Source organism: Callithrix jacchus, chromosome 4 (genome assembly GCF_049354715.1).
Source record: "Callithrix jacchus isolate 240 chromosome 4, calJac240_pri, whole genome shotgun sequence".
Classification (NCBI taxonomy): Eukaryota; Metazoa; Chordata; class Mammalia; order Primates; family Cebidae; genus Callithrix; species Callithrix jacchus.
The window spans coordinates 28,472,312-28,484,708 of NC_133505.1; the positions used below are offsets into that span (position 1 = coordinate 28,472,312).

At 48.2% G+C, this 12,397-nt stretch overlaps 1 protein-coding gene across 11 annotated transcripts in view; it reads left to right on the forward strand.

Moving 5' to 3' along the window:
- The window catches only part of LOC108587750 (serpin B6), a 39,063-nt gene extending 28,536 nt beyond the window's left edge, over window positions 1–10,527 (forward strand). For all 11 annotated transcript variants that reach the window (XM_078368451.1, XM_054253772.2, XM_035295112.3 and 8 more), the window contains 5 exons: window positions 813–959; window positions 1,713–1,830; window positions 3,238–3,380; window positions 9,643–9,798; window positions 9,991–10,527. In XM_078368451.1, the coding sequence (XP_078224577.1) occupies window positions 813–959; window positions 1,713–1,830; window positions 3,238–3,380; window positions 9,643–9,798; window positions 9,991–10,392 (966 nt within the window). In that variant the 3' untranslated portion in view covers window positions 10,393–10,527. The remainder of the gene's footprint in view (window positions 1–812; window positions 960–1,712; window positions 1,831–3,237; window positions 3,381–9,642; window positions 9,799–9,990) is intronic.
- The last annotated feature ends 1,870 nt before the right edge of the window (window positions 10,528–12,397 follow it).

The window sequence follows — 12,397 nt, forward strand, 5'->3', positions numbered from 1 at the left end:
GCCAAGGCCAGGGTCACATGTGTTAGGTTTTGGTCATGGCAGATCTCCACTTCCGGATGGCTACGCATGTCATCTATTGCCACAAAACAAACCAACCCAAACTTAGTGGCTGGAAATCACAGTGATCGATTATTCCTCAGATTCTGTGGCCTGACCAGGCAGGCCTGCTCCCAGGAAGCAGTGCAGGGTCACTCATGCAGCTGTTTCAGTGGACAGTTGGCCTGGAAAGTTCCAGAAGGCCTCTCTCACACCTGAGGCCTTGATTCTTCAAGCAACTCTCCCCGCAGGTGGTGGCACTTCCTTCAGGGCTTTCCATGTGGCCTTCAGCAGGATAGCTTGGACTTCCTTTCATCATGGTGGCCAGGGTACCAGAGAGTGAACGTGGCAGCTGTGGCCTTTTAAAAAGGACCTAGTCCTGGAGCAGCATGACTTCTACTGAATTCTACCTACTCTATCATTAGTTAGAGCCAGTGACAGGGCCAGCCCAGACCCACAGGCAGGAGGGACCCTGCCCTTCTGACATCAGGAGCCGCCCGAATTTACATAGACAGGAGATCTGGTTCACACCCTTGTTTGCCACCAAACTCCAAGTACTGAGCATCAGAAGTCTGGGTTTGTGGAGGGCACTGAAGCTCATGCCAACACTGACAGGGTACAGGGAGGGGCTTTCAAGACCCTTCTGGCCTTTAATCGGATGGATCTTTTAAGCAATAGTCAGAGTCTGCACGTTTGTTAGGCTGTTTGGGGTTGCTCCATTTCCTGAAGTCAGAGCATACAGATGTGATGTGTTTTCATTCTGGTTTTGATTTCAGGTACTTTCTTTAAATAAAAGTGGTGGTGGCGGAGACGTCCACCAGGGCTTCCAGTCTCTTCTCACCGAAGTGAATAAGCCTGGCACGCAGTACTTGCTTAGGACGGCCAACAGGCTCTTTGGGGAAAAGTCCTGTGACTTCCTCTCAGTAAGTCATACTTGTTACTCACTAAAGAAATGAAGGTGGCCAGGTGGTGGGTGCTGTGGTCCAGCAGGAAGCCTGTGGCTCTGAATGCTATTATGCCATATGTAGGCTTTTGTAATTTGTTTCTTTTCACCTGCCGATATGTTGGATCTACTTTATCTTTTTCAACTGTCTTATCAACATCTTGTCAGGCAGCTCCTTGATGCGTGACTGCTCCCTTAAAGAACCCAGCAGTTGGTGAAGTTTTTTTGATATTCAGAGCCTGACTCAACTTAGTTTTTCTTTGTCTTTTTGAGATAGAGTCTCACTCTGTCACCTAGGCTGGAGTGCAGTGGTGTGATCTCGGCTCACTGCAACCCCTGCCTCCAGGGTTCAAGTGATTCTCCTGCCTCAGCCTCCCGAGTAGCTGGGATTACAGGTGTACGCCACTACACCGGGCTAATTTTTGTATTTTCGGTAGAGACAGGATTTCACCATGTTGGCCAGGCTGGTCTCGAACTCCTGACCGCATGTGATCACCCATCTTGGCTTCCGAAAGCGCTGGGATAACAGGTGTGAGCCACAGAGCCTGACCTCGACTTAGTTTTTAAGCTAGGATTAAATATAGCTCAAGCTAGGAAGTTGGATTTTAGGTTAAGTCCTCATATTTATTTGTAAATTACATATGTCAATTATAGATTTTCTGATTTGGTTCAATGAAGAACTAGGCCGTTGGTGTTCACCATTTTTGTAGTTATGGCCCTCTGTCTATCCTAGTCTTTTAGAGATTCCTGCCAAAAATTCTACCAAGCGGAGATGGAGGAGCTTGACTTTATCAGCGCCGTAGAGAAGTCCAGAAAACATATAAACACCTGGGTAGCTGAAAAGACAGAAGGTGAAAAAGTATTGTTATTCTGCTTGTAATAGCATCTTAATCCATTTTACTGTCAGTTCCTTCATGAAACTGTCAGTTGTAAACAGGAATGACGTTTTTTTCTCTAAATAACTGCAAACTTTAAAAATCTGCTTCTGAAACAGTTGCCATTAATTGACGTTTTGGAAGTGCTCACTCGGTGTGTGCTGGTCTCTGCGGCTTCTCCCTGCGCTCTTCAGTGTACCTGTGATTGATGTTTTTCAGTGTTTGGTACATCTCTTCTGGACCAGTCTGCATTTTCATTTTGAGGAGAGGGTTAATGTGAATATAGTCTTTCCTTTCAAAAATAACATAAAAAATCCATAGCATGGATCTCAAGCCGTCTCCCTCTTCAGTAGTTCATGGTCTGCGGTTTTCATGCATTGCTGTGGGACACTATATCATGCCCTGGTCTGCCTGTGGTTCTTAATTTTAACTTTTTTTTTGTTAGAGACAGGGTGTCCTTCTATCACCCAAGCTGGAGTGCAGTGGCAATCACAGCTCACTGCACCCTGAATTCTTTGGCTCAAGTGGTTCTCCTGATTCAGCCTCCCAAGTAGCTGGGACTGCAGGTAACATCACCATGTCCAGGTAATTTTATTTTATTTTTTGAGATGGAATCTTGCTCTGTTGCCAAGGCTGGAGTGCAATGGAGCAATTTCAGCTCACTGCAACCTCCGCCACCTGGGTTCAAGTGATTCTCCTGCCTTAGCCTCATGAGTAGCTGGTGTTACAGGCATGTGTCATCACGTATGGATAATTTTTGTCATTTTCATAGAGATGGGGTTTCACCATGTTGGCCAGGCTGGTCTTGAACTCCTGATCTTGTGATCCACACACCTTGGCCTCCTAAAGTGCTGGGATTACAGGTGTGAGCCACTGCTCCTGGCCAATTTTTTTTTTCTTTTACTTAGAGACAGGGTCTCACTGTGTTGCCCAGGCTGGTCTCCAACTCCTGGCCTCAAGTGATCCTCACACCTCAGCCTCCCAAAGTGCTGGGATTATAGGTGTGAGCCACTGTGACTGGCCTAAACTGTACTTTAAGCTTGTAAAGAACATCTCTTGGCTGTCCATCTTTTTGACAATCCTTTAAATTCTGTCTTTAAGTCATAGGCCACCACCACTCCTTCCTATCTCCTCTGTTATGAACTTATCCTGCATAATTAACATGTAGTTGTTCACTTGTGTGTTTTATTCAAATAATGTTGTTTTTCTCACCAGAAGTTTGTGCTGCTTTGCTTAAAGGACACGTATCCCTTTCTACTGGGGGGACAGTGGAAGTCTCTATCTGTGCCCTTGACTGATAAAGCAGAAGGCCCCACCAATTCCTGATGTATCAGTGATCAGCAGCCGCCCATGTCTAACGCCGTCTTTAATTCTTCCTCTCAGGTAAAATTGCCGAGTTGCTGTCCCCGGGCACAGTGGATTCACTGACAAAGCTGGTTCTGGTGAATGCCATCTACTTCAAAGGAAACTGGGATAAACAATTCGGCAAGGAGAACACCAAGGAGAGACCGTTTAAAGTCAGCAAGGCGAGTAAGCCGTGGCAGAGGCGCTTCTCAGAGCAGCGCCCCTGTTCACACAGCGCCCGCAGCCGTGGGCGTTTCTGACCCTGCCCCTCCTGCTTCCTGTCAGTCGGGTGGCCCCGTGCCCCTGGGCTCCGAGCATCCTCTCTGCCACCTACAGGGCAAGTTTGAAGGTGCAGCCCTCAGGCTCGATCAAGGTCTTCAAGTTCAGACTCGAGGTATGGTGTGCCATCATCTAGAGGACATTTCCTCCGTTTCTCTAGCTTCATTCCCATCAGGACCTGCACACTCCTTTACAGCGGTGGAAACCCCGGGCCATGCCTCCTCCGCGCCGCCACCGCGCCCCCTGCTGGCTTCGTGCCACACAGCAGGGTCGGAACATCTCACTTTGCTGCTGAATTGAGGCTGAGCAGGGAGAGCTGTCTGAGGAGGGCCAGAGTTGTAGCTGGTGCTTAGGAAATGCTGAACTAATGAGTGATAGTACTCTCTTGACAGTAAGGATAAGTACATATTTTTTTTTTAAACGAGCAAACCAAACATGTAAAGAGACACTAAGATTAACCACATCCAGCTTGGAAGATGTCATCTGCTGACAGACCTTTATCTATCTTCCTCCCACTGAATCCATTTTATTCTCTCTTGTTTTGTTTGTCTTTGACTATAGAGATTTTTGAACATAGGCAAAGTACACAGAATAGATTAATTCCAGCGTATTCTTGATCATTGACCATAAGTTAGATCTTCCAGGCTAACTTGAACCTGAACCTTCAGTGTCTCAGGAAATTTATTTTCATTGTCTATTTCTCCTCACAATTCAAAAAGAATTATTTTCTTTCAAGCTTTATTCTGAAATGAACTGTCCTGTTATCCCCTGGCAAATAATTTTTCTCTTTAAAATTTAATCATGAATAAGATATACAAGACCTTTGTTTGAGTACAGGTAACAGAAATCCCGGTTCACCAGGGTTTAACTCATAGGGCTCATCTCCCCTGCCAGGAGGTCTGAAGGCAGGTGAGACCTGGGCTGGCCTGGTACTGCCAGCCCTGCCTTCCTCAGCACATGGCCTTCTTCCTCCTGGTCACAGGATGGCTCAGCTAGCCACAGCAGTCCAGGCACCAGAAAGGGGGAGGAACAAGGGGAGGGGAGGGGAGCCTAAACCTTCCGCTGGGTGGTTCTGCCTTTCAGAAAGGGAAGGCTTCCTTCTGTATGGCGTAGGCCAGAACTCTATGTCTTGTGGGTTTGCGGAGATGAGGAATCCTCTCATGCTCTGCTCTGCAGTGCAGAAGAACAGAGGAAGGGGCTGCAGTATTGAGTGCACCAGCCTGGGGAGGGGGCGTACCTCCAAGGATACAGATTTTGAGTTGATACAGATTCTCATTTTAATTTCATTTCTATATAAAATGGACCTTGTCTACATAATTGTGTATTTAGTGAATCATTCAGGTTAGATCTTTTGATTCAAAGTTAGATCTTTTATATTACAAGATTGGAGGCTTGGACCCTGAGGGGCTGCCTGGAGAAATTACTGAAGGCAGAGGTCAGCAAACTTCACCGTGCAGCAAAGCCAGCCTGCCACCTGTGTGTGTGTGTGTGTGTTTTTTTTTTAAGGTTTATTGAAACACAGCCATGCTTATTTACTTACTTATTTCATCCTGTAACAACGATTGAGTAGTTGTGACAGAGACTGTGCATGTGGCCACAAACCCGAAAACAGTTCCTGTCTGCTCAGTTATGGAAAAACATGCCTACTGCTGGCCAAGGGAATGAGTGGGGCAGCCGAGGCCCCGGAGACTGGAGACTGCTCTAGCCAAAGGCTGACGGCCGGTCAAGGCGAGCCTCGACCACACGGAAGCGGAAAGCTGCCGCCCCAGCGTCTTTTGTTTATTCCATTTAACACAGAAGAATGTGCTGCACTGGAGTCTGGGGAGCTGACGGCATCTTTGACTGCCTATGGCAGGGTATTTCCTCAACTCACAGGAGCAGCTCAGAGTCAGGCGTTGACGAGGGCTGCTGGATGGGGTGTGGGTCCTGTCCTCCAGTCTTTCTCATTGGCTGGCTGCGGTTGCTGACCAGTGCAGTTTTTGCTGGTAAGATATATAAGTGTTGCCTGGGCTTTTCAGCATCCCAGCTCATTAATTCATTTGTTTGTTTGTTTTTGAAGGTGGGGTTTCACCATGTGGGTCAGGCTGGTCTCAAACTCCCGACCTCAAGTGATCTGCCCACCTCGGCTTCCCAAAGTGCTGGGATTACAGGTGTGAGCCACCATGCCCGGCCCTCCATTTAATTTGTTTAGGCATTTATTCAGCAGAGATTGACTGCATGCCTTCTTTCTCTCTCTTTTTTTTTTTGGAGATGGAGTCTCGTGCTGTCTCCCAGGCTGGAGTGTAGTGGTGCAGTCTTGGCACACTGCAACCTCTTCCTCCTGGGTTCAAGTGATTTTCCTACCTAAACCTTTTGAGTAGTTGGGATTACAGGTGCCCACCACCACACCTGGCTAATTTTTGTATTTTTAGTAGAGATGGAGTTTCACCATGTTGGCCAAGTTGATCTTGAACTTCTGACCTCAGGTGATTTGTCTGCCTAGCCTCCCAAAGTGGTGGGATTACAGGCATGAGTCATCGTGCCCAGCCTGACTTGGTGTCTTCTATCTATGAGGCATGGTGCTAAGTGTTTTTCAGCTGTGCACAAAACCAGCAAAGCATGCCTGCCCTGGTGAAGCTTATGTTTTCTTGGGGGAGCAACAGCAAGCATAAATAAGAAAATAGGACTGTATTAGGCAGTAGTAAATGCTACAGAGGCATACCAAGGCACTCGCTTTGTAGCATTGGCTGCTTTCAGAGGGCGATTGCAGCTAACCAACCGTAGCTCCCTGTGACTCCTCACATTTAATCAGGATAGATTTAATATCAGAGGTTCTAAGTCAACATGCTTGCGGATAATTAACGTGGTTAACTAAGAGTGGTTTTTACGAATGATAAAAGCTTTAGGGAAGATGCTGTGTTTGGGGTGGGGGTGTCGTGTCAGGTAAGATCTATCAAGGACACCTTTTCTGCCAAGGTGATTTTTTGAGCAAGGACCTAAAAGAGGCAGAGGTTTGCTCTCCAGGTTCTGGGGGACAGGCTTACTGCTTAGAGATGAGATGAACTGAGTTTGCTGGCAGTGCAGTGAGGAGGCCCCTGTGACTGTAGCAGCCAAACAAAGGGAGAGGGAACTGGGGACGAGCTCTTATCACAATTCCAGGTCATTTTAGGAACTTTCGGCTCCACTCCGAGTAGATGGGGAGCCAGGGATGGGTGTCCGGCCAAAGAACAATGTGATCTGACTTAGGTGCTACTGTGTCCCTCTAGCCACTCTGCCGGAAACAATCACAGTTATTCCAGGACTAGGCTGGTAGCAGCAGAGACAGAAGGAACAGATCAGATTTTTGTTATATATTTACAAGGTAGAACCAATATAATTTACCACTGAGTCAGACGCAGGGTGCGAGAGAAAGACAGGCGTCAAGGGCACTCCAGGGCTTTTGGCCACTGGATGGTGGCAGTGCTCTCAGCTGAGGTGGGCAGAGTTGTAGACAAAGCCGACTTGGAGGACCCATGGAGCTCCACATTACAGGTGGCATTGGGAATTTCTTTTTTTTTTGGGGGGGGGGAGGAAGGCAGGAAGGAAGGGAAGAAGGATGGTAGGGAGGAAGGAAGGGATGAAGGAAGGAAGGGAGGGAGGAAGTGGGGAGGGAGGGAGGGAGGGAAGAGAAGAAAGGAAATCAAGCAATGAAAGAGACATTGCCGACCTGGATCTAGAGGTTTACAAGTTGATTTCTTTTTTTTTGAGAGAAGGAAAGAAAAAAAAATAATAAGTAAAGGAGAGGAAGAGAAAGAGGGAGAGTAAATGGAAATATTGCTTTATTTTGAAAAAAATTGGGTATTAATAATGGCCAATCAATGTTTCATTTAAACTAATGGGTAGGTGTGATGTGGTATTGACAAGAATGTATATTTTGTGTATTTGAAGTGGGGAGCTCTATAAGTATTTATTAAGTTTACTTGTTCTGGATCTGAGTTCGAGTTCTTGATATCCTTATTAATTTTCTGTCTCATTGAATCTAAGTCTCCTATCTGGGTGTTAGGATCGTTAGCTCTTGTTGTTGCATTGATCCTTTTACCACTATATCTTTGTTGCTTTAAAATCTATTTTATCCGATATGAGAATTGCAACTCCTGCTTTTTATTTATTTATTATTTATTTTTGCTCTCCATTTGGTTGGTAAATCTTTCTCCATCCCTTTGTTTTGAGTCTTTGTGTATCCTTGCATGTGAAACAGGTCTGGATGTAACATGCCGTTGGGTTTTGGCTGTGTCTTTTGATTGGGAATTTAGTCAATTTAAATTTAGGGTTACTGCCATTTGATGTTGACTGGCTGTTTTATCCATTTGTTGGTGTAAATTCTTCTTTATGTTGGTGCTCTTTACTTTTTGGTGTATTTTTAGAAAGGCTAATACTGGTTGTTTCTTTCTGTGTGTAATGCTTCTTTCAGAAGCTCTTGTAAAGCAGGCCTGGTGGTAATAAAATCTCTGAGCTCTTGCTTGTTCATAAAAGATTTTATTTTTCCTTCAGTTGTGAAGCTTAGTTTGGCTGGATATGAAATTCTGGGCTGAAGGTTCTGTTCTTTGAGGATGTTGAATATTGGCCCCCACTCTCTTCTGGCCTGTAGAGTTTCTGCCGAGAGATCTGCTGTAAGTCTGATAGGCTTGCCTTTGTGGGTTATCTGACCTTTCTCTCTGGCTGCCCTTAGTATCCTCTCCTTCGTTTCAACCCTGGTGAATCTAACGATTATGTGCCTTGGGGTTGCTCTTCTTGAGGAATATCTTTGTGGTGTTCTCTGTATTACCTGGGGTTGAATGTTGACCTGCTTTGCTAGTTTAGGAAAATTTTCCTGAATAATATCCTGAAGGGTATTTTCCAGCTTGGATTCATTCTCTCCGTCGCATTCAGGTACACCTATCAAACGTAAATTTGGTCTTTTCACATAGTCCCACATTTCTTGGAGACTTTGCTCATTCCTTTTTATCCTTTTTTCTCTAATCTTGTCTTCTTGTTTTCTTTCGTTAAGTTGGACTTTGACCTCTGATATCCCTTCTTCTGCTTGAACAATTCGAGTGTTTAAACCTGTGCATACTTCTCGGAGTTCCTGTATTGTATTCTTCAGTTCCATTAATTCACTCATACTCTGCTCTAAGTTGTCTATTCTCAATAGGATTTCATCAAACCTTTTTTCAAAGTTCCTAGTTTCTTTACGTTGGGCTACAACATGGTCTTTTAACTCACCGAAGTTTGTTATTATCCATTCCTTGAAGAGTGATTCTGTCATCAGGAGGCGCTCGTTCTCCATCAAGCCTTGTTCCATTGTCGATGTGGAACTGTGGTCATCTTTAGAGGGAGAGGCGTTCTGACTTTGAGTATTCTCAGCTTTTTTACGCTGGTTTCTTCCCGTCATTGTAAATTTATCCTCCTGTCTCTTTGAAATTACCAACTTTCAGATTAGGTCTCTTGAGTGGACGTCCAGGTTGTTAGTTCCCAGGGCCAGAGCAGCGGCGTTAAGACTGATGGTGCTTTTCTGCCCAGGATTCTCCTGTCAGGCTTCCTTCTTGTTTCCGTAGTAGGCGACTCTGCCTTCCTGGGGCTCCAAACCTCGGTCAGAAGGGGAACCGGTCCTGTTTACTCTGCACCGAGGTGCTGGAGGAACCGCTACGCCGACCACGAGAGTCGCGCTGGCGACTCGTGTGTTTCCACCACTGGGGGAGCTTCTGCTCCGTGAGAGACCAGACTTTGTCTGAAAGTGTGGCGTCCTCTAGTTCTCCGCGCCTTCCCTGAGAGCTGCAATCCCGGGATGTTAGCGATCGGCCATCTTGGATCCTTCCCCCGGGAATTTCTTTTATGTCCAAACATAGGTGTCAAGTGGGCAGTAAAGTACAGGAGTCCAAGGAAGGGCAGAGGTCAGGCTGGAGGCAAATTCGGTATGATCCTGTGTTTAAAGCCATGAGACTGACTGAGACCAATGAGAGGAAAGACGCCTTGGGCTTGGGACCCAGGCACCCAGTTTCTGGAGGTTGCGGCAATGAAGATGGCAGAGAAGGCACTGCCGGATATTCTGGAAGCCGGGCAGAAACGTGAGCTGCATCTCTCCCTGCAGAGAGTGGCCGGCTCTGATGAATTTGTGCCATGTGTCAGTGGGTCTCATTTCAACTTCACGTTTATCTGTTTTATTTGTAGAATGAAAAGAAACCTGTGCAAATGATGTTTAAGAAATCTACTTTCAAGAAGACCTATATAGGAGAAATTTTTACCCAGATCCTGGTGCTTCCCTATGTTGGCCAGGAGCTGAATATGATCATCATGCTTCCGGACGAGACCACCGACTTGAGAACGGTAACCACTGAGCGGAGAGTGAGGTGTGCTCGCGAGGGAATCACTCGGGGCTGTCTGCTGTGGCTGTGTTCTAACACAGACCCCTGCGGACCGTGGCCCGGCTGCTGCCGGCATCCAGCATCACAGCATCGCATGGGGCCCTGCTGGGCAGCAGCACCCTAGGTCTTAAAGTCTTCCACTGTCTCCCTCTAGGTGGAGAAAGAAATCACTTACGAGAAGTTCATAGAATGGACGAGGCTGGACATGATGGATGAGGAGGAGGTGGAAGTGTTTCTCCCACGGTTTAAACTGGAGGAAAGCTACGACATGGAGAGTGTCCTGCGCAACCTGGGCATGACCGATGCCTTCGAGGTGGGCAAGGCAGACTTCTCCGGAATGTCCAAGACAGACCTGTTTCTGTCCAAGGTCGTGCACAAATCCTTTGTGGAGGTCAACGAGGAAGGCACAGAGGCCGCAGCTGCCACAGCTGCCATCATAATGCTGCGGTGTGCCAGATTCACCCCCCGCTTCTGTGCCGACCACCCCTTCCTTTTCTTCATCCAGCACAGCAAGACCAATGGGATTCTCTTCTGCGGCCGCTTTTCTTCCCCGTAAGGACAGGGTGGTCTTTGTGCGCAGCCCCTCTCCTCTCTGTCCTCTGACACTCCACAGTGTGCCTGCCACCCAAGTGGCCTTATCCGTGTGGTGGTGGCACTTCAGAAATAAAGGGAACAATTGTGGGATGCCACATTCACTGTGTGTTTGTATGTCTGCATGGAAGATGGTTCCTAGGATCTGAAATTGCTGCTGTCTGTGGGTCTGGGTTATGGTAGGAGGGGCTGCGATGACCACTTAGTCACCCCGGCTCGGGGGAGATGTTGCCCACCCCCCACAGCCATGGGGACCCCACGACTTCACTGCGTGTAGACAGCTGTCCTCGCTTGATGGTGTGACTCTTCCTGGGCACAAGGAGATAAATGGTGCTTCTCTGTCTCCTCTACTCAGTAGCAGAGTCTCATCCCACTTCTCGGGAGAGAAGGGAGTGATGTGAGGTGCTACAAGGAGGTGCAGGGAGCTCAGTTCCAAAACTGCCACCAGCTCCCTGGAAGCCTGCACGGAGAGGGGGAGCAGGTGAACCAGACGAAGGTGACAGTAGTCTCCTGCCCCATGGGTGTTTCTGCTTCCCTGGGGACTGGTTGATCACATACCCATTCACATACATACTGCCCACTTCTGAAAATGTCAAATGATATTAGTGTTCCATTTATAGCAACAGAGTTTACAGAGACTTCGACTTCATGAGTCAGCACCAGGTGCCTTTCTGTTTCACTCAAGTGTTACAGAAAAGACAGCTACAATTTCTGGGGCCATTTGTGTTGATTGCTGGTAATGTGATCCCCGCACACAGCCATGCAGGAGCAGATGGATGGGTTAGGCTCAAATGCAGGAGCCACGCAGCGTTCCAGGGAGCCAGGAAGGGCTTCTTTTTCAGACAGTGGAGCCTGATCCCCCTCCTTGACCTGGTACAAATGTGCCCTCACTCTTCCTGCTCCTCTTTCCCTTAGTGTCCAGGCTGGGGTGACAGATAGGAGTCGTAGCAGGGATGAGTGGGAGAGCAGGGGCAAGAAGGGCTGGGTCGTGCTGGTTTTGTCCCTCATACCCCATCCTCTGCACAGCATTTTTTTTTTTTTTTTTTGGAGACAGAGTATCTCTGTGTCATCCAGGCTGCGCAGTGGTGTGATCTCGGCTCACTGCAACCTCCATCTCCTGGGTTCAAACAATTCTTCTACCTCAGCCTCCCAACTAGCTGTGACTACAGGCACCCACTACTACTCCTGGCTAATTTCTGCATTTTTAGTAGAGACGGGGTTTTGCTATGTTGGCCAGGCTGCTCTTGATCTCCTGAGCTTGTGATCCTCCCACCTGGGCCTCCCAGAGTGCTTGGATTACAGGTGTGAGCCACTGTGGCCAGCCCGTTCTTGGTATTTTTTAAAGACTGGGGACAAGAGGACTTGGAACAAGGGCTCCGAGGGTGGGGCAGGATCCAGTTATATGATGCTTCGAGCACCACAGAGAGGGCCTCTGCACTGCAGCTGGCAGCCACCGCCCTGTGTCCGGTTCCTGGGGAGAGGCACCTGCTCCACATCCTTGCTTGGGGTCTGCTTAGAGGCTGGGATGCGGACAGGGAGTGGGGTAATTGGAATTGTCTAACCGTCCAGGTTTCATGGTATCAATCCCTTTCCCCAGGGTAAGGGCTGTATCAATAGTGTGGAAAGATGAACATTCAGGGTCCCATGTGTTACTGACCCGCGGCGGCGGGTGGGGCTGGCCGGGGACTGAACCCCGGCTGAGCTGAGCACCAGCCCCTTTGTGTCCTCCGCCCCCTCTTCCCCACTTCCTGCCCAGCTCGGGATCAGCTGCGAGGCGCAGACTGCGCGTAAACCAGTAGCCCTTGCAGGAGTGGAGACAGGCTCTGCTCGGACGCCAGTCTCCTCCTCGCAGCGGGTGGTTGTGACAACCCCACTCCCCAAAGGCAGGCGCCAGAGGCGGCGGGAGAGAGCGTCTGCGGCCCCTATCGGTGCTCCGGAGAGCTCACCTGCGCCGAGGAGGTAGGCTTGGG